Below are 23,307 nucleotides of genomic sequence, written 5' to 3'. Positions count from 1 at the left end.
CTCCTTGGAGATTCGATGTAACCATCTTCGCTAATATTCCAAACGAAAAGATTTCACAGTGTATAATGTGCCGTTAAGCGGATGAGTCGATGGAGGATATTGAGATCTCAAATTCATCGTTCTACGCTTTTATATTAATTTTATCGATAGCACGGGCAATGTTAATTTTCATTCCTCGTGACATATGTCGTGACAACACATAAATAGATGGTGATTAGACGTAAATATACGATCCACCCAAAATCATTGACAAATTGGGATTGTTTGTCGAATCCATTGAGATTGCACGTTGCGGTTGGTTTTATAATCGCATAACCAACAGCAGGCAGATATATCGGTGGATTACTGCAGATAAAACACACAGTGATTCGACCATGACCTGGCTTAGACACGTTTGTTATATTGATAAAGCAGGATTATTTCGCGGATAACTATTTCCACGTGTACTAATCTCACATCTGTTGCCCCGCTGTGCTTCTGCGTCTGCAAAGATCCTATTTTTTTTCAGCAATTTTTAAATTATAAGTATAAAGAGGAAGAGGAGAAGAATCATGGATGAGTAAGGGATACGCAGTGAGAATCAATAAATAAGGCATCATCTTTGCTTAGCCAGTTCAAATACGTTTCATATATATTTTAGTTATTTTTTCTTCAGTTTGTCCAGAAGACTTTTTCATACGTGTACATCCATTGTCCGGATATCACATACATTTATGTATAACATTTATATAATATTAATAATCGTTTAATAATAATGATAATGATAATAATACACAATATAGATTTTTCTGTTTATTTATCCTTTGCCATTTTATGTGCTTATAGTAATAGTATACATCTATACTTCCTATCAAGAGGTCTCGATTTCATTGATCTTTTTCATTGTTGACATTGTGCTCCAAGCTTTTATATATTTATCGTAACCGTTTTGTTCTATTACAGTTGACTATTTACTCGAATAATAAGTTTATTTTTGAAATCCGTGGCTCGATTCTGTTTCTAGTGTCAATTTTCGTGTATCGTTGCGGTTCCGTTAGGCCGCATCGACGAATCAGTAATTCGGGCCCCACGAATGGACATACATAATCATTTTCTTTCCTCACAGTTTTATTTTTCTCTAGTTAATTAATCTTAGTTAGCTTTAGCCTTCCTCGTACAATTATGGTTTTCTCTCAGCTCCTCTTTCTCCGTAAGTCCAATGGTATTTCTATTGTAATATAATCAATTTTCAGGTATTAATTGAATCTCGCTCGATTGCACGATTAGTTTGAATATATATTGTGCACATTTTTTTACGAACAACAGCGATGGACATGCATCTCTTGAGAGAAATGACTGTCCGATTGACAGATGTGGCTGGTTAATCCCCAATCGGACAGCAATTTCAGTCGTATCATCGCAATGTCTTTTTTCATGCATCAACTTCACTTTCGATAATTACATACACGTTGTTTTTCGAAACTGTCTCTCGTTCATGATAAATATCGAGGATTTAATGAACGACTTTATTGAACTGAATATTCGAGATTTCTCGTATGCTATTTGGTTTTCGATTAACGCGAAAGAAAAATTCTAAAAATTGGGCGGGTAACCGAATCAGAGAGCATTATAAGAAATAAGAACTGCATCTTATGACGTTTGAAACGAACATTCGTCTCTAGTAAGGATCTGACACTAAAAAAGGAAATGAATCATGCACTATTTGTATAGGTAGAAGTAGAGAAGACTATTTTTTATAAAATCTGGTATCAGCTTGGTATGAAATTTCTCGTCTAATTGCCATGATCAGGTTAATTGATTGAAAAATACTTGATATTTGAGATATTTTGGCTAATAAATTTTTCTACATTTTGTGAGTACGCAACTGCGATAGTGCTACGATTATTTGAGAGTCAAAGGGTCGCGGATCTTGGTAAAAATCAAGAACACCTAAAAGAAATCCTTAGACGCAGGGAACCCTTAAAAAATTGACATTCCTTGCGTAATGAGGGTGACTGAATACACTGGCGAAATAAAAAAAAAATCTTTGAACAGGGACAAGCTAAAGCAACGTAATTATAAATCGCAGAAATCAATTTTTATGTAAAAAATCGTTTATACAAATATGATGGAGAGAAATCGAAGTTGGTAAGCGCAGCGTCAAAACTTCTTTCGTGATCTTCAACAAAGTTTCGGGTTTTACATGCTAATTTTTATCGATTTACTTTTACGGGATGAAAAATTTGGTTGTATTTCTTTGGGAATCACACACGCACACGTTTCTTTCTCTCTCTTTCTCTCTCCCTTTTACTCTTTCGTTCTCTAGTTTTCTCCCAATTTCTCGCCCCTCTCCGTGAACTTGGCTGCGAGTCGCTTATCCCCATTTCTGGAAAAGTCCCATTCGTTGACAACGGCAGTTCGATCCCCAGAGGTTGCAACGACAGGAGGAACTGTAGCAACAGTCGTTCGGCCTGTGATCGCAATTTCCGTCGCGTCTGATGCATCCACGCCTAAACACATATATCAATGGGGAACGTCTACTCGAGATTAAGGAAATCAGTGGTGAACACATCGAGACATTGAGGAAACGACGAGCTCATGCAACTTTATCTTCCTCTTGCTTTCCCATTTTTCTTAGCCCATTATCATTTATCCAATTAAACAACGAATTGTTGTAGTACTTGGAAAATTTTATTTTCTCGAAGCAAATTCAATTGTTCCAAAGCCTCTACCATCCTTCGAATACGACCTTTATACAGATTTCCGATATTTCAATCAGTTATAACCAAGTGAAATGAGAGCTGTGACGATTTTTTAATTGATTTTCTCCACGAAAACAAGGGCTCGATATGCCTATTGATTCGTTGGACAAAACAGCTACTGAATTGGTGTTCGAATATTTACATCTTAGCTGGGCATAGTTTACCGAAAACTAATTGAAAAATTTTAGAGAAAAAACTGAATAACAATGATAAAACAAAATCAAAGAGGCTTCACAAATGAATGTCTCTCATTGCTTAAATTCATAGTTTTGGAAATATATGCTTACTTTTGTTCTGCGGCACGCATCAGATTCTCAAGTGCATTGTCCGAATAATCCGAGTCTAAGGCGAGCCCATTCCCACCATCCTCTGTAACAAATCGTTCAAGCATATAACTTTCCAAAAATTCCATTACCGAATGTCTGTTTCATGAAAATTTTCAAGGAATTACATTTTTAGAAGCCTCAGAAAAGCTGAAGAAAGAAAAAGACAAAAATACGAATTGCGATGCTATTTTGAGCAAAACCTTGCTTGATATTAAAATTTAACGAAAAATTGTTAATTTCACAACTTTTTATACACACGTGTCTTAGATTTCTGGATCATTGGTGTAATCTCACCGGAAGGTTGGGCTAAAATTTCATCTGACGATGTTTTTATCTCATTTTCTTTTGACCCTCTGCAATTCTCCCTACGTAAGATCGTGAGAAACATAACTCTGGCTTAAGATCGTAATGCGTGCCTCGCAACGTGGAGAGAGAACTACTTACATACGTTCGCACAAATATATGCAATGAAACAAGAGAAATGTAACGAAAGTAATTTTCTTCGCTCCTGTGACTCTCATAAATAATGAACTTTCGAGCTCTATAGAAGCCTTGGTCATAATTTTCCCATGACTGCAATTCATTTTGAAATCTACTGTGACACAGACATGTACATAATGAGATCGCCCAATCATACTGAAACTGCGTTGACATCCTTGAGAATCCTATTTTAAAATATGCCTCGAATTTGAATTGATTTCTATTAATGTTGCACTTATAAAAACGAAGAACGACATCGCGAGCTTCTACATTTCCGGAGTCTTCAAATAATGAATTTGTTCCATGTAATGAAGATTGAAAAATCCAGGAAATCCTCGTGGAAAAAAAAACATACGAAGAAGCTAGTTTTCTCCTCAAAAAGTACAGGAGCTTAAATGAGAAAGATTAGAATCCGTATAACTTTGAATCGCTGATATATCTTCAAAAAGAATCAAATGATTTCAAGCATGGAAGTGGCATTGAGAAAATCTGAGATTCAGCGTCTTGAATTTAAAAAGTCACCCTCGTGCTTAAAGACTTTTGCAAACATATCGAGAGCTGGTAGAACCGACGAAAGCTGAACAGAGCCATCGTCGAACCGCAAACTGCTAAAATCGTATTCAACTGAAGAAGAATAACAATGATATTCCTTCGTTAAAAAGGGGAAAAATATGTTAGGTGGTTTATATATTGGATAGAAAAGCGACGAAAGTAATCTTTCGATCCTCTATCTTTCATTCCTACGTTGTAATCCTATAGGTGGGATGATAACCGACATTCTTTTCTATACACACTTTCCCTTTCTAGATAATGGACGAAGAGAATGGCACTCTCTTCCATCGCGAGAAAAAAATGCCAGAATAAAGAGGAAGGAAGGGAGAATGGGTCTTTTAGACGTCACGATGTGATACAACGAGTGACGTGAAAAATAAGAAGACAAAATAGAAAATAGGGAAAACTCCGAAGCAAGAAATAAGGGAATAAAGAAAGAATGTGGCAAAATACGCGGTGTACGCTCGTGTGTGAATATACATTGCGTATGTGAGACACCTATGAAAAGGCGTTTATAAATAGGCGGCGTACAGAAGTGCAAGCAGGGGGATCGAGATCGATCGATAGGTCGAGGGTTCCTGACGCGTCAAATGAATGGACTTCCATTCGTCAATCAAAGCTCAGACATTATTGCTTCTCGGAGAGCAAACAATACAAAATCGTGAAAAGATTTCTCGGTTAAAGAATGTTCTCTTGATCGTATTTTCCGTTGCGTCGATGCACATTCCCATTCCATTTCATTCTCACAGATACTGCTCGGGTAATTGGACATGTGCACTGATCTTCTCGCCTCGGATTTCAATGTTCGTGCAAAAAATCATTGCTTTTTTCCCCATAAAATGAAACAAAAATTTTATTAAATAAATTGACAGAATTGCAAATGAAGACTAAGCAGAAAGAAACACACGGAGGATCTGCGACGACTCCCAAGCATCCGAACGATCAATCAGATCTTTTAATATAATAAGAAATCTGTCTAGTGCTCACGGGATACTTTTCCATAAGGAAACAGCACGTTTTTGCTATAAATTCATTTGAAAAAGTTATTGGATAAGGGAAAGCAAGCGAAAACTATAACCAAAAGTTATATGAATCGTGCAGTGTCCAAAAGAGGCTGTACGGTGCTGCACATATTGTGAGATATTGAATCACGACGTCAAGTAATTTTGAAAAGTGACCCAAGCTAAGATTCCTCGACCATGATTTCTGTGTCGAGGATGTACATTGATAGAATGAAACTCAAAAACGAGTTACTCACATAAAACCTAAATTATGAACCAAGCATTTTGAGATTAAAAAAAGCCTCCTGCAAATGTTTGGAAATGATAGCAGGTTTGAAATTCAGAACAAGCACCCTGGAGAGAAAATAGCAATGTTGGTGCTGAGATTACCTGTAGGACAGTGGTAAAGGGAATGACGCGGAAGCAGCAGGGAATGAAGAATTCGTGCTTGGTGAATTTAAACTGTTCGAGGAATGCCTCGAGGGAAATTACCTCTTGAATGACACATTGAATACATATGTCTTATGTATTCCAGGTCGATATTCAACTAAATGTAAACGGAGTCACACTGAATACATTGGATTCGGCATCACTCAATCTCGTGAAACAGCTTTAATAATTTTCAACTGTGAATCATTTCTAAACAGCAAATGAAACAATCCATATCTTCGGGACTTAAAAATTCTGCCATTTCCGCTTGGCTTCATCATCATTATAAACCTTATTCCTTGAAGCTTAATAAAGTGTTGGAGTCAACCAAACAGGTGTTAACGGATTTCGTTCTATTTATCATATGACACATGTTGATTAACAAGATTTATTGATTGACTCAAAATGTTGCTGAATCAGTAAATTTCTCTCCTGGTAGATTTTTAACAGTACAAAATCTTCCTCATCGAAACTGGGTGGGCAATAAAAATATCAATCCTCAGTATACTTGTACTTCACGGCGTGATAAATACAAGTTTTTATTACATTTTTCCATTAAAATTGTAGAACGGTTGATATTTCAAAATTTTTAGAATTGTAATATCAGATTGGAGAAAAATAAGTAATTCGAAATAAACTGGAGATTTTAGCTGTTCGAAATTTTAGACATTCTAAAATTTTATCCCCACCGACTTAAAAAATTGCTGCCAAAGTCGTATTCGGTAATCCTAAAAATTGATAAAGTGAAAATATACTAAAATTTTACAATAATTCCAGTTTTTTCTTCCAAGCTTTTTGAGTGCACTTTAAAAATAGAATGTTTATTAGTCTAGTAAAAAGAATGAGGTTTCAAGATAAGTGAGGTGATATCGAAATTGACAAGATACAAACGGGGAAACCGACAAGAGGAAATGCAGCAAGAACACATCTCTTTTTCTCATATACATAAACGAATAGAAACAAACTCGAAAAAGTTGAATAAGATCCTTTAATTAAGAGGAAAAAAAGAGAGACGAAAAACCGTAAGCGTTTCTTTCTTACTTTCCGTAAAGAGCCACTGATCTCTGAGCAACTTTAATGACAAGAGCACCTTTTCGTCGTTATAGAATCAATAGTTAATTGAGTGTTGCTCATGCTTTGAGGATGTCGCTCATTTGTATTCCCCCAAAATCTTCGAAGTTCCTTCGAATCTCATGAATAATAAAACATAGATATCCATTTACCAAGAGAAAATAAACCACGTTGCGTATGTCAATCAAAACATAATCAAGAGTTTCCTCTTTGATTTCTGCTTCATTCCTGCATTCCTGGAACATCCTTGTTATTATAGGTTATCAAGGACATCGTCGTGGGGGTGTTTGCTTTAGCTACGTCGCCTAACAACGTTGGAACTACTGGCATTTCTCATTCCTTCGTATTCAGTTCTCCCCCGCATCGATCGGATCGAATAATTTAGAATCCGATAACGAAACATGAGTAAATCGATGATGACAATTATTACTTAATAAAAAAATATATTTTTTTAAAAGAGAATTTAGCGTTCGCAATACCGTAGACGTCTTTCATCTTACGAGTAAATACTGTCATTTTCCGTATAGAAACTTTACTGCTCTTTGAACCTTTTCGGAAAATATGCAAAATTGAATACTTTATTATACAACTTAAAAAGGCTCAAGGGAAGTAAAAAATGTTTGATTGGTGGCTCGTTGCCAACTTTTTTGAGCCAATTTTCTTTTCCGCAAGGCGTTATCGTACATCCACGTACTCCCCGTTCATGGCCAGCACGCCCAACAGACTGTTTTCATTCAAAACGCAACATGACAAAATGCTTTTTCTCTACCATTAAACCAGTCCTATCCCAACAAGGAGAAAGATGATAAACAGGTAAGAAAATGAAAAAATAATATTTATGAGAGGTTTGAAGATCGCGAGGCATTTTAATATTCTTTAAGCCCTCCACGCTGCAGGGATTTAATCATTGGAAGTGACAAAGTTGTTGATGTGATTTCAACGAGCACGGTCGAGGGTAGCCGGAGAAAATTGCGAGAAAGAGCGTGGCCATACCACAATTTATCTTATAAAATACGTATATTCGGTTCTTTATATATGTATAGAGAAAATGTTTCGCCGTGAGTAAAATTATGCAAATAGTCGAGCATCTCAAGCATGACTGAAGTCGTTTCTTCGTGGTATATGATCGAAAATTTTCGCCAAATTTTTCGTTTAGCGTCGAAAGAGCGTCAACATTTTTCTTCATGATTTATAATATCATGAAAATTTTCTCAAAGTAAAATATTCAATTTTTCGTAAATTAAAAATGAAAACCGTTCTCAGAACGACGCGAAATTCCAGTGAACTGCTGGAAGCTCTCTTCATTAGGCTACGTTTAATTATAGAGAATGAATATGGATTTAGCCCGATGAGCCGTTTGTTTGTGTAGGCTAATTAAGTATTGAAACGTGAATATAAGTGAAGAGTAACCTTTCTCTTCAATCTAGTATTTTCAGTTGTTGCGTCACGTTTTACCTTTGACCGAAAGGCGCTACTTACATCAGAATTCGTTTAACGGATAGAATAGAAATGACCAGGATGGTCGTGCAATTAGATCGATTAACTGCGAACGTAACGATGGTGTTGTGAACGTGTAAGTAAGAAAGGGGAGTGGAATTAAACGGAAGATTGCAACAAAATAACAGCGGAATCGAATAACGCAGATACACTCGCTTCAGCTTTTCCGTTGTTGTTTTATTTCAGTTCCATTCCTGGCACCCATTAATTAACTGTGCAAATTTTTTTATTTTTCAATATATGCCGAAGTACATATATTGAGAATGAATTTTTTATGCTATTGATCGAAGGAGGCGCTTTAATTAGTTTTTCAATCGTGCGTTTTTTATCTCTATTTTCAAAGACTACTTTCCGCACATTCAGTGTTAATTTAACTAATCAATTTCTCACTGAAACACGTAGAATGAACTTAAATCGACGGGTGGTATACTTCCAAAAATCCCCATGGATTTTTCTTCAAATTTTGTATACTAGTGTACTCTGACTCACTGAGGACGAATATTGAATATTGGCAAAAATTTTATTTTCGATATCAAAACTTGAGGAAATTGCTGAAGAACTGATTTTTAGAAGGTTCTTCTACGTTATTTCGATAAATAATGATATTGGAAAAAAAAATATATTTTCTACGATAGGATAAAATGTTCTAGATAATTAACGAACTGAATTTTTTTTTGGAGCTTTCAAGAAATTTCTTTCATACGCGGTAGGATAGTAACAGAAAGATTTTAGAATTCTTCTGTTACACTGAGAAAAAAAAACGGGGTTCCAATGAAATATATGATCATCACAAGGTTAAACATGCGATTAAACGAATAAAATAGTTTTACTTAGATGAAACTGCAGATTCATTTTCCCCGAAAACATTGCAATTAAATGAAGAACACTCTTCCAATAACATCAATTGCTATTGAATCAACAATTTTTTTTTCTCAGTGTACTTTTAAGAGCTTTTTGGGACAGATTTTTCTCGATGTCTTATCTTTTTTTATTTCATTTCGAATTTTTTAAATTAAATTTCTTATTGAATTACGAATATAACACGGTATTAAGCTCGTGTTAAAGTATTGACATATTCATTAATTCGCCACAAAAATAGTACATTATTTCGAGAAAGAAAAGGATTCGTCAAAATCATATATTTTCATGGAGTTCAACACGTACATGCGTTAAGAAAAACGAGCAATTCGACCCAACGACTTTCTACTTTTCAGCGCCCGTTGGAAAACGATTTTATAATTGAAATGAAAATAAATGAAAAATCACAGCAGACAAAGGAATCGCGCAATCGAAATGAAACAAAAATCGATGACAACGAGAATTTGACGGTGCAATTCCATTCCCAGAATTACAGAATCAAAAAAAAAAAGTTTGCCATTTCCATGTAATTCGTTGGAAAATTTGAAATATATACTCGTGCGTAGGTGGACGCTAACGAGGTTCATGCTGATTTCATTTTATTACCAATGTACAGCCAATGAAACCTGCATGTCTGACTACACACTCACCTTCGCTACTGTGATTTCCGACTCTTTTTGACGTAACGAGACAGCACTCAATTGGCTATTGGGATTCACCGTGACGTTAAAATTTTTTACAAAACTGTTACGTGCTCGTTGCATTAACATATTTAGCCATAAATCTATTTGGCCTGGGCAAAAACACAACATTTTATTGTCGACGATGCTGATAGAAATCGTCAAAAATGTCATTGCATACTGTTTGTAACTTCATTGGGTGGGCGTGAAATTTCACTTGATGAAAATAAAAATGTAACGAAAATTGGAATATGAATGAAGATGAATTTATTATTTTATAAGATGGACCAACCACCTCGATCGAACTGTTCACAGTGAGAATTTTCAATCGCACTTTTTACCTCAAAAAGTGGTATAAATGGGCTAAAACTTTTTTCATCTCGATAAAAAGAGCGGCGGGCACAACAATTACTCTCCAAGTGTACAGCTCGAACTTGCGGCAACACCGTTTGAAGGACACTGAACCTCGAGGGCTGTTGCAAAGCAATGGAAAACATGAAAATCCTCTCGAGGAACTGATCATTTTTAATTTCGTATCTCACAGATGAAAGGAGACACGAAAAAACGAAGGGAATAAATTTCGAGTTAACAATTATGTCTCTGATAAAAAAATTATGAAAATTTGAAAAATATTCTTCTGCTCTACAGTAACGGACTTCAAATTTGCGTTACATTATATTAAAATATGTTGAAATTAAAATGATTGAATTTTCACTCGAAATGAAAAATAAATTTATCGTTCGACGATTAAAGTTCGAATTGTAGTTTTTGGCTAAATATTAAATAAATAATCGAGAATCCTCGCGACTACCGTACGGACAGCGAAAATCAAGAAATAGGATGAGCCTTAATATATCAGTGAAGTAAAATTGCACGATTTCGGTTTTCCGAACGAGCGACTCGTTCGGTTGATTGAGTTTGCCGGCTAGAGTTAATCGTATCTCAAGCGTTCGAAACACGATTTACCCGAAGGTACCTCACCAGACCTTTCGAGGGATGAAATTGCGTGAACAAATTTTGTGCGACATCAAATTTCACAGTTGCTGAGAGCTTAACAGCGAAAACATGAATATTACGATAATGAATATTTATATAAAATTGATATTTTGTTTCCAACGACCTGTGTTTATGAAAGTATTACAGATGAAAATGAGAGAATGGGAAGCGATTAACACACCAAAACTGAAATTTTTCATCGGATTTTCGAAGCTCGTTAAAAAAATGTTCAATCACGATTGAATCATCTTGGCATTAAATTGTTTTTTTATTTCTATAATCGAATGGTTTCTCCGTTAAAATGACTCCAAAAAAATAGAACAGGGGAGGATAATTGCACACTCAAATTTCCAAGACACACACACACACACACACACGAAAGTATAAAGAAAAAAACAGACGAATTTTGATCCACAATTTGACAAAATTTCGAAATAAGTGAAATGATTTTTCAATGTAGTTTCCAAGTACTCACCGTCTTCAAAGTATGGACCGGCAGTGGTTCTTTCGACCAGTACGCATATGACGAAGAGAAGGCTCAACAAACTGAATTTTACATCCATTACGAGAGATAATTGTTTGAGATTGAACGACGATAAAAAAACGTTGGGATTAAAATAATTTTTATTCGTAAGTTGAAGATTCTTCCGGTTTCTATTCTCCTCAATTTCAAGGGAATTTCTGCACGAAATTATCTTCGTTTTGATCGAAGGGCAAGCACTAATTATCGTTCTCTCGGTTCCACTATCAATCGAAAACAAAGTGTCTCCGGATGAAGGAGGTTTGAAATGCCTTTTTCTTCGAGTCTGCGAAGTGGTACAGTTCCAGTTGTAACCGTACGATGCTTCGGGGTTCGAGTGAGGTACCGGGGAGATCACAACCCTTATATAGACGCGAGAGGCGTGGTCACATACCCCACCAGATGCCAAGCTATACAATAATATCAACCTGTACATAAGAACCTGCACGTATATAGATACAAACGCGTGGATAAGGAGGGGGTGTTAAGCGAGCGACGCCGAAGCGCGGGGGTGTCCAGCATCCGTCACAGCGTTCTTCCACCGGCGCCCTCGACACCGCCGGAACTGTGTATGTAGTTTTCTCTTTCGGCTTCGTATCAGCATCTCTTGGTGCAAGAACACAGGAGGGATCATTTCCGTGATTCATCTCTCGCACCCCTTTACGACTCTCACAAATCGACCACAATTTTCTCGCCCTCTCTCCCTCCCCCTCTTGGTTTCCCATTTGTCACTTTCGAGAGCAACTGGTTGCAATGCAACTGGTCTTCCCATCCTTTTCTTTCTTACATCTCGCCTCTCACTCTTTTCATCGTCCCTTCGAACCTTCACCTCCTTGTTGTGCTTCGCTTCAGATATCGGCCTGATTTCTATTATCAGATCAATGGTCTTTTGAAATTCGAGAAAAATATTGAGTCTCGGATGCCCAAAGCTTCGCCTCTTGTTATCGGCTCTTCGATTCGTCATTTGTCTTGCCTCATTTTCTTGTGCCGAACGAATGCAAAAAAAATTATTTATCGATCCTACCGTATTCAGTGCTGGTGGGCGGAACATGAGAGTTATCATTTTATCAGAGAGGAAAGCCTTTGGCGAAATTCAATGTATCGATCGTTTGAAATTTTGCAAAGCGCGTGCATCTTTCGCATTCTTTCCGAGAAGCTCCAAAGTGTTCTTTTTTCCAAGAGAAAAAGAAGTGAAAAGTAGATTAATTCGAAGAATTTATTGGGAGCGATATTCCCGCGGATTCGGTGCTGACGCCCTTCGTATGACCACGCATGGAGCCTCGATCAATTATTACGGCGTCGCAGTCCCCTTTTCGATGTTACTTGTTATATTGCGATCGACATATCTATCGATAGAGCTTTCAATTTCGAAAAAAAAAAGAATATTTATGACACGTTTGCCTTCGCCGACAGTTGTTTCAACGATTCCGCCGGTTGAAGTAGAGAAAAATGAATTTTCAAATTATTAATGAAAACATTTAAACATACTCAGTAACCAGAAGCATCGCGATAGCTGCATTTCAAAAATTCAGAAAAATTCGAGTAAAAACCTCTCCGTTTGCTCATTAAAAAATTATTGAAAAATCTCATTTTTTCACGAGTTCAATCACTGAAAAATAAAACTGCATTCTACCGCAAATACCACGTTAAGGGGTCTATCCTAATTAGAATTTTCAAATGATCGATTTTTTTTATTGCATTTTTCGAAAGTTTAAAGGTATCATACTAAAATTTTATAAAGATCTGAGCAGTCCAAGTGTGGTTTTGAGCGACGTTTACTTGGCTGTCTGAGCGTGCTGATATACGCACCTATCCCATGCGTTTTTCTCAAATTACGTTTTTGGACGGCTTGTTGACGAAATCTCCGAAACTATTCAACCGAACCTCACCAAAATTTTACCACATGTACTTTGTAACTATAGCTATGGCGCATAGCGTACAAATTTTCAAATTTTCAGCGGAACAATTTTTTTTTTTTGCAAAAAACATACTTTTCCATAGTTTTTGGAAAAATGGCCGCGATTTTGTCATTTTAAAAAAAAATCAAAAATCTTATGACACGCGCTAAAGCCATTTGCCTATTGAATTTAAAACCACTTTTATTTTTTTCCTCAGATCATTTATTCCAGAGATTTTATCAACAGCGCACACCCGCATCTTTTTTTGGACCTGTCTTCTCTCCTATTTTTCTGTACGAAAACTGAGTAAAATGAATATAAAAAAAATAATTGTCTATTTTAAGAGTGTATTTCTTAGGCCTAACACTTTTTATATCCATATTTATATACTTTATACCGATCAAAAAATCGTGAAAATAGTTTTTTTTTTGCCTAGAAAAAAGGGTAGTCATGAGATACAATAGAAAAGTGATCTCCCCTTCAAAGCAATTCCAAAAATGTCAAGAATGAAAAAAAATCTCTCGTTCCATCGTGCAAATGGAGTCGGGGCAACGTAGATCAGTGATTTATTCGCGCGGGAAGGATTGCTGCAAAAATTATCGGCACCGAAAGAATTGTGAATTATTAAGGTAATTTTCTCGACGGCCTTGAATTACGGCTTCATTACTAAAAGTCGTCGCACATATTGCGACGATATGTGGGAGGTTCTATAGCTCATGCTGGAAGAAGTTGTCGAGGGTCATGAAATGGTATAATAGCAACGACATTTCCACCCTCCACCGGTAGACGCTAAAAAACAACGCGTGGGTTGCGTTTTGATTTAACAAACTCGCTGCCTCAAATCGAAATTCTCTGCCGGATTTCCGTCGGAATTTTTCTACAAAATATAAAAGCAATTCGATTCCCATTCTATTTTTTCGAAAGGCATGAACTTTAACATATGATTGCAAAAATTCTTTGCGCATATTCACATTGTTCCCTGCTCTCCTCTTCGCCCTCGAGCATATTTCCATGGAGACTAATATTTCGTTGAAATAATACACGCATACGAGCATTATTTTTGTACGAAAGTACTGATAAATATTTCCGACCTGAGTTACGTTTGCGAAGAGCGGAAAGGATTTTCAAGAGGATTAGCTGGATCCCAGAATTATTGAAATTCATTGAGCATCACGTCAAAGTAAAGATTATGGAAAAGAAAATAAAATCGTTTTTTCTCGTTCATCCGATTAAACATTTTCCCTCTCATGAGGAGCCCCCGCAATTCCGCTTGCACTTTTGCATTAAATTGCACAAGATTTCCATATGGAACTTCAAAACATTTCGCGCTAGCACGATAATCGGATTAATTTGTGAAATGAAATTTGCACCAAAGGATTTTTCAAAAATTCATTCAGCATCACGTCAAAGTAAAGATTATGGAAAAGAAAATAAAATCGTTTTTTCTCGTTCATCCGATTAAACATTTTCCCTCTCATGAGGAGCCCCCGCAATTCCGCTTGCACTTTTGCATTAAATTGCTCAAGACTTCCACATGGAACTTCAAAACATTTCGTGCTAGCACGATAATCGGATTAATTCGTGAAAAGAAATGTGCACCAAAAGATTTTTCAAAGTTGCTCTTTCGCTTATTTCTCGTGTTCTTTGCTCCAGGCCCGTTAGATGAAACCGTACAATAATAACGATTATTTGGCATCAAAATTGTACGCACGCAAATCGATAATGAGGATTGATTTTACTAAAGAGCTAATGAATAAAAGAGAATTTACAACGACAAACTTACAGCTAGTTTTTACTGCAAAGTACGTGAAAGTTGATGAACTAATTTTTTTTTTAACGAAAGATTTCGCAAGAATTTTTGATGATATTCTCTTGACCGATTGAAATCATTGACTATCAGAACGGATATTATTATTCCGTTATGGGAGAATTCAAACATTACTTCCTTCATCCAAGGAGACGTTGAAGGGCACTTTGCGATGACGTCATCCAAGACCACGGTATTATACTGAAACTCATGTGAGGATGAGAGGAAGCCGCCCCCCTAAAAGACGTTCACCACATATCTTTGTCCTCAAAAAAACGAATCTTTTCTTCCACCTATAAACGAGACATTTATTCTCGGTAGAATCGTTAAAAAATTTCTAAAAAATAAATACGATTGAAATAATGGTTTTCGAGTGCTCAAAAGACGCTAGAAATAATCAATCAAGCCAGCATGAAATTATTTGATATTTTGTCGAGCAGATCAAAACCTTTGACAAATCCATGAGACATTTATTCTCGGTAGAATCGTTAAAAATTTTCTAAAAAATAAATACGATTGAAATAATGGTTTTCGAGTGCTCAAAAGACGCTAGAAATAATCAATCAAGCCAGCATGAAATTATTTGATATTTTGTCGAGCAGATCAAAACCTTTGACAAATCCATGAGACTTCACGGTTTAATGGGTATCACAATGTTGTATGGACATCGGAACGATGTAAGTAGTCTCATAAGTTTCTTGATGTATTGAATTGGAGAGTGAAATTATTATAGGTGTTTCATCGTACTAACAACGCAACTCGCAACCAGATCATTGTTGACCACTTGCTTTGTCTCTCTATACTCCCATACCTGCGGTTTGACTTAAGGTATGAACTATATCAACAAATTTTCACCCTAAAATAAAACAAGTTTAATCGAATGTGGGCGGATCGATTGAAAACCCATTTTTTTCTTTATAGTCGACTCGACAAACTTTAATGTGCGAATGGCATTTTGCAAATTGTTTATGGTATGGAAATACAAAATTTATGTCGTACGTGATGATTGAATAGAAAATGAAACATCGTTGTTGCAGTGACACGAATGAACAAAGTAGTTACGACCCACAAAACCCTCGTTGAATTTACTAGCCACGTTGTAATACTTTGAGAAATAAAAAAAAAATAAAAAATAAAAAAAAAATAAAAAAAACACTGTCAAATCCGGTCAAATCGGGCATGAGAACGCACGTGCTTTTTCTCAACGTGATCTCGAACTTGAAACTCGCAATTACAAACCGACACGGAAACAGGAAGCTCCTTTGGCAAGCTTAACTAAGGATTCGACACGAACTGCCCAAGGATTCAGGGTGGAAATAAAAATTCATTAAAAGATCAAAGGGAATCAGTGCAAATGAGAAAGGGATTTTATAGATTCTTGAGCTTTTTATTCGCGTACACTTACAAATAAATTAATAATACAAGAGAAACATTTCCGGGTGGGACTGTAACACGACTCGGTTGAAACTAAAAATCCTGCTATAATGAAAACAATTTTGCCAAAGATCCAAAAAATCATCGATAATCGAATAACGCTACTGCTCGTCGGATCTAACGATGTTGCAATGTGTACAATTTTCTTTCGTTTGATTAATAAATTTGTGTTTAATGCTAACGAGTTCACGAAGGCATGGGCAGAGAAATCCTGAAAAAAAATTAATTTCATTTCTGCTTTTCGTTATAGTGGATGGAGATAAAGATTGACAGTCACTTCGTACTTTGCTATAAATTATTGATCCCACAATCAAGTCTTTGAAAAGTTATTAATTAATACGTGTTCATTCCCTAGTATTATACAGAAGCTTATATACGGAAAAATTAAAAATTTTTCTTTTTTTAACACGTTCTTTTTCGAGGTGGAGATAAAATGTTAGAATGACCAAAATTTCGAACAGCTTAAATCTCGAGTTTATAAACTTCGAATGATAATATGGAGACGGATCGATTCGACTAGGGCTTTTAATGTCGAAAATAAATAAAGTAGAAACTTCAAGATTCGAAGCACGTTTACATCGAAAATAGAATGTAACAATCGCCCATAGAACGACGAATAAAATATCGATTTTCCGAAAATTCAACTACCACTCTTTCGATTCATAAATTACAGCGATCAGCGATACTGTGAATATTCACAATTTCGAAAATATAATAACGAAATAATAACAAAAAAAATGCAGCAGAGCTCAAAATACACGCGCCTCACTTACTTACTCAGACTGGTCACATCCAATTTCAAACATTGCCATTTTGACTATCGTCTTTTCTGCATATCTAAGTTTTATAGGCTCGAAAAATTCACTTTCGATTTTTTGCTATTCAGTATTCTGGTCCGTCTATAAAACAACTACTCTCCATTTTGAATTTGAAAATATGAACATTTGGCATGGTCGTATGGTCTGTTAAAATTGCATTCTAAAGGAAAACTATCGAAATACATATTTTCGAGTAAATACGAATTCAAAGAATTCAAACGCGTTAATCTGCTTAATAGTCGATCGGAGATGAGAATTTCGAATTACTTATTTTTCTCCAATCTGATATTGCAACTTTTAAAATTACAAAATATCGACCGTTCTACAATTCGGTTATTTGACATATTAAACCCTACCCCTTTTTCGAAAGAACTTTTCTTTTTTTGAAAGAAAAAAAATTCAACCGCATTACGTCGCATGTTTACCCGTTGGCTTTTCAACATTTTGTACTGCCTTATATCGCTCTATGTGATCTAAGAGTTTCCTTTTTTTCGCTCTTATCAACGTTTTGCGACTTTTCGTCAAAATATCTAATTTTCCTATCGGTTCCTCTGTCAAGAACTCTACGCCCTCGAGCTGTTGCTCGAGTCTACGTGACGTCAATGCATTCAGTTGTCTTCGGTGCGTCATACTTCCATATTTTCTTTGTGTATATACACCGCTTTTCCACGTATGTGCGGGATCCTGAAACCTCGAAAGCCTTAACAAAAGAAAAAGAAAAGCGCTCGTACATGTGACTTTTCATACGACTTTTTTCCGCTTTTTTCAAACAACAAGGCGAACATATCCTCAACGCTCTGTTTATAATCAGAATCCATTTTACCAACTGTTTATTCTCAGATACACTAAAAAATTCTTTTCAATTTTCACATACGATAATGTTGACGTACCGCTTATGGGATTTGGAATTTTTAAAGGATAATATCGAAGTATTTAGAACGGAGGAATGAATCAAGGGTAATTACGTGGTTGAAATCTTTTAACTGCTTGCAGCACCTTAACAGACGTAGAATGAAAGGTGAGCTTTCGATATGATTTCCACTCAAAGTGCCAATGCTCTTACGCACCGACCATGATCACTGTGCAAAAAGTTAATTACAGTGGTAAGTGAAAAAATTGCTGATCCGAAAAGCTATCGTATGCGTGATTTCTGAACATTTTTATTTTATTTCTTTTTAATCTAAATTAATAACAAAATAAAACTTGCTGTGCCATACGTCGGACTTTTTTTTTATGGTTTACAATTTTTGGTGGAAAATGCAATGTCGAGGCGGTCATTCGAAATTGCCTAATCTAATATCTAATTCTAATCTAATATCGATTGTCTAATCGATATAGTTTTCATTTTGGACCGATTAAATGAATCATATTCTTCATTGTACTCTTAGAATTTCGTGATCTCTGAATATATTTGTTATTTTTTTTCGAACTATAAATGACCTGCTAAGATTTGACTTGCGTGTAGAACTTGTAGACAAATTAAATTTTCTTTTGAGAAAATACAAAGTGGAAAACGTTGGTTGTAACCTTATGAAAGGCGAAAGGTTTTGTGGAGGAAACAGAATGAGAGGACGACCCCGAAAGTATATTTCTGGAGAACCAACAGTGAGACTCACCAAATTTCTTGGTCCCTTTTATTTTCTCCTGCTTTTCCCCAAGGAACGCTTGTGAATGCTCGATAACATCGACGAAGAAGAGATGACCTATATAAGGTCAGCTTGATACTCTGGACTACAAGCTCACAACTTGTCTCGCCAGAAAAACAAGTGATCCGCACAAATTGGTTTTGTGAAGAGAAAAATAACACGTATCTGGCATTGAATTGGAGTCCGGGGTATCACTGAAGGAAAAATAAAGCCCGCACGCTGTATCTCTGGCGTCCATGATGAAAATTATTTTTAATATATTCGATATTTTGTAATAAACCAAGACGATTTTTTTTGCTGATGAATGGGCAAACGAACGAGCATTTAATAAAATGTCGAACATTCGACAGTTTCCTAAAAATTGGATGTTCTGCTACAGGGAAGAAATTCGAATTGCAGTAAGAAATAAGATGGGATTCAAAGGTACGAAGTATTTTCAATAAAAACGATCTAATAAAAAACTACGCGAAAATGACCACACTAAAAAAAGGAGCGGCACACAAGACATATATAGTTGTGATAACGCTCGAATAATTATTTCTCTCTCCACAAGAGTAACCACCTTACAAGTATCTTTCTACACGAAATTCTTTCTTAATATATGCGAAAATTATTTGGAGGAAAGAAAGAAAAATGCCAGAGTATTCATTCGTAAAAATTTTTTGCTACTTTGCTCTCTCGCTCCACTTCTGTTAACAATATCAGTTCTCGAGTCGACAAACCTGATCGATATGCGAGTGCTCGTGGTAAAAAGTCTCATGGAGAAGTGTTATAGCTGTGACGCCGAGAAATTCGATAGCCCTCCTTAATTGGCGTTTACTGTTCGACGCGAGGGCACGATAATTCATTTCTCACGAGGTTCTATCTCTAATGAGCCATTCGATGGTAATACGATTCTGAACGGTGATACTTGAGAAGTTATGAGAAAAAAATAAGGGATCCGAAGCAAAAAAGTTATTTTAGTCTTTCCCCATATTGAGGAATTTTCCTCTTTCGGAAATTCGATCATAAAGCTACCGCATTAATTTTCAATGATTGCCAATCTTGCGCAGCTTGTCCTTGTATCCACTGAATAAACTCAGCATCCGAAATTATGAATTCTCTTCTACTTATCTTCGATGTTTTTCAATGATTCTATCGCATTTGCTCCTCCTCATTATTGTTTTAACCATTTTTACCTATTTATTCATAAAGCCTTCGTATATGCTCGTGACGTTTTACGATTTCATGACGTCTTTCTCCGCCCACTTCGAGTCTACTTAACTAATCTTTCAACTTCTGCAAGCAGTCCCCAGAGAGTATTGCCCCCAACGATTCGATCCTTGTGCAGTACTTTTTCGCACGTATATAAATAAACACGGGAGCGAGGACGAGCGTAATATTTTGGAAAGCCTACGTCGACTTATAGGCGTTCACATGTTACTGACTTTCGAAAGATACACGCGTTAAGGATCAGGGGAAACATCACTCTCGTCGAGTGATCGATGCGTGAACCTGCGCGGAACTAATCGTTCAACCATCTGCACACTGATATCAGCCAAAGCTGTTTTTAAGCATAAGGAGCCCCCTGAAATTCCACACCGACAGCATCCCCATAGCTGTTTCCTGAATAATTATGAAATTCTCTGAATGCCAAGAATTGTACTACCACAAAAATTGATGTCGATGTTGAACTCGAGTTATACGTAAAAACACATTTGCAAAGTCTAATGGACGCTTTTTCAATATTTTTTCCTATTTTTGGCCCTGAGAGAAGGCGTTCATGGTCGAAAGTGATCGATGGCGGACTCCGACGAAAGAGGATTTAAATTACTCCATTTTTTCAATGTTTTTTCTTCAACCTTGGCGACCCTCACCCTGCTTGCTGCTGCTTCATTCGATCAGGATTATCCGCAATTCGCGTAATGTCCCCGCTAAATCGCGACACGAATGTCGCATCACGTACCATCTTTTTTTCGAGCATTATCCACGTGAATGGTGATGGACGAGAGGGACTCGAAGATCGAACGTCCGTTTGATCGGCGGTGTGCTCCGGTGACGAACGTGGCGGAGCGGCAGAAAAATGCGTGGGACAAAAATTCCTGTGTGCTTCGCAAATAATGAAAATGTGAGGAGAATTTGAAATTGGCTCGCTTTAAATTCATCGTCTTTTTACTACCGAACACCGCTATAAAAATCGTGAGTTTTTTGTTCGGAGCAATGTTCACGCGTCATCGAAAATCCAAGCGCTATTTTGAACAACAGAAATAAATCTCGAAGTGCTCCAAATTATTCGTGATATAATGAGCATTGAGAAGAGGATTAGAAATTCGTTATTTTTGGGAGTATCGTTTTCGATGCTCTGAGTTATGGCATCGAATCTTACTGGTCGTTCGCGACGCGCTGCTAACCTGACACACGAGTAAAATGTCTTTCATGAGCGTGTTCATCATAACTTATTTTCTGCCTTTACGATGCAGATGAGAAAAAAAAAAAAGCGAAAAACAAAAACATTTGTTAATTCTCACGCGAATTAATCTTCGTTTGTGAAATTATTTCTCATTAAAAATTTCATAAAATGTGTCGAATAATTTATGCCTTTCTTATTAATCAGATGGCCACCGAGGCAAACGATGGATGACAGCTTTCGTAAAAGTCCTGTTCGCGAAGGTAGCCCTTCAAAAAATCAAAACGATTATTACTGTCCCAGGGAAGAACGTATTGCACGGAGATACGAAGTTCCATCGAAATCATTGTGTCATCGTCAAGGAGACACGCCGAGCGATCACGACTTGTACAAACTCACGGAAGAAAAAACATCGGACGAAGGATCGGTAACTGAAGTCGACACGAACGACAGCGGCCATGCGGTGAGATTCCGATGAGCAATTCCTAAACTACGAGTACTCACTTAACATAATTTATGAAAAGGAACTTTCAATTGCTTATTCGCTTATGAATCATTCGTTTCGATAAACGGTTGGTTTTCGTATCATTGAGTTTTTGAGGAATCGAAGAAGAAATATTGAATACTGCGAGCCTAAAAGCGGACAATTTCAGGACGTGCGACCCACGTGTCATCATCACTGTGACCCAGAAACGAAAAAGTATCCGGATTCATCCCGAGACTACGGGATCTGTCCTTACGGTAAATGCGGACCGTCCCATCGTGCAATAAAATCGGAAAATCCGGACGGAGACGATACGGACAACCCTGAGTCGGGGGCGGTGTGTCAATCACCGATACCGCTCAGTCGTAATCCACGAAATTTTCGTAATTACGGGAATACGGTGAACGTACCGCAAGCCCTAATAGCGCTGAGGAAACTGGAGCGACTGAAGGAGTTGCAACGACGCAGAGAACACTCCGAGAAATACTACTCGCAGGAGATACGGCGTTTGATAGGTGAAAATTTCTTTGTTGAGAATGCGGCAATCGTAACAGCCCCGGCAAAGACTCGTGAGAGAATTAGCGCACCGGGAACGACACGAGCGAGTGACGAAACGCAACCTGCTGTCGATCAACGTAGCCGTGGTGGCGGATACACAAAAGTACACTTTTTTTCGAGCTCAATAAATAAACTTGCATTGAATCCTCATTGATACAAACTCACGCCTCGAGTATGTACTTCGATTGAAAATGACGAATTGAAAAGCCGTTGAAAAAAATGATGAGAATAAAAAAATGTTACAGGAGCTGGAACCGTACGGTACAATGACGACCACGACGCGTTTCAATTGCGGGTGCTTCGAGGAGACAACAATTCCAATATTCAGCAACACGGTGGGCCATGTGAAAAAATGCGAGAGTCATCGTTACCAGGAACGTCAGGCCCCGAAATCAGCCCCGCCGTATTCTCAAGAGTACTACAGAAGTGCCGAAAATTCGGGTAAACTAGATAATCACGTTAATCCGTGCGTGCCCTCGCGAACAAGAGGCAAAAGTGCCAACAATTATCCTCCATATCGAAATTCGGGAATGAACGGCTCTCGCGACCTCGAATCTTGGGACGAGCGAAAAATACAGACGAGGAATCGTAGATCACCGAGGCAGCTGTCCCCCGTTAAAACAGACTCTCCGACGCAGAATTGCAGCGAAACATCCATGAATAATTAATCTTTCATGCGATTTCAACATCCAGTTATACACCGTTGTGTTTATATTGTGCATTTGTTTTTTACATTAATAATTAACGTCGATTTCACCTATTGAAATGTCTAATAAAAGCATGGTGTGTCTCGACATCCTCTTTTAATTTTGATTTTATAATCGTATGATTAAAGCTTAATCGGAAATTTGATAGTTGATATTGCGGTGGTGATGCTGCCACACGAACGGATCACAATCAGAGAATTTGTTTAACCGTTTATCCTCGTGATAGTACATAATCAAATAAAAATACTTTGGTGCATTTTGAACAAAAAATACCATCGGATCAGATTAATGATTGTAAAGAATCTCAAAGAAAGTACGATAATAAAGATATTTTTCAACGGAAAATCAAATGCTGAAGAATCGTAGTAGACGAGAAGATAAACCCAAACAGTTTCCAATAAAATTCTATCTCCTCTAA

The 23,307-nt window shown here is 36.9% G+C and overlaps 1 protein-coding gene across 2 annotated transcripts; it reads right to left on the bottom strand.

Annotated features, from left to right (window-relative positions):
- Positions 1-600: 600 nt before the first annotated feature.
- Positions 601-11,481, bottom strand: LOC122414725 (U8-agatoxin-Ao1a-like). 2 transcript variants are annotated; one of them, XM_043426279.1, is made up of 3 exons: positions 11,107-11,481; positions 3,029-3,110; positions 601-2,516 (listed from the first exon to the last, which is right to left on the bottom strand). In XM_043426279.1, the coding sequence occupies exons 1-3, from the start codon at positions 11,192-11,194 to the stop codon at positions 2,354-2,356; spliced, it is 333 nt and encodes a 110-aa protein (XP_043282214.1). In that variant the 5' UTR covers positions 11,195-11,481; the 3' UTR covers positions 601-2,353. The 2 variants fall into 2 exon arrangements, with proteins under 2 accessions (XP_043282214.1, XP_043282223.1); XM_043426288.1 differs by having other exon boundaries at positions 601-2,489.
- Between the last annotated feature and the right edge of the window lie 11,826 nt (positions 11,482-23,307).

This window comes from Venturia canescens, chromosome 1, assembly GCF_019457755.1.
Source record: "Venturia canescens isolate UGA chromosome 1, ASM1945775v1, whole genome shotgun sequence".
NCBI classification, from domain to species: domain Eukaryota; kingdom Metazoa; phylum Arthropoda; class Insecta; order Hymenoptera; family Ichneumonidae; genus Venturia; species Venturia canescens.
The sequence above is the reverse complement of the archived record's forward strand: the minus strand, read 5'-3'. Positions and strand labels throughout refer to the sequence as shown.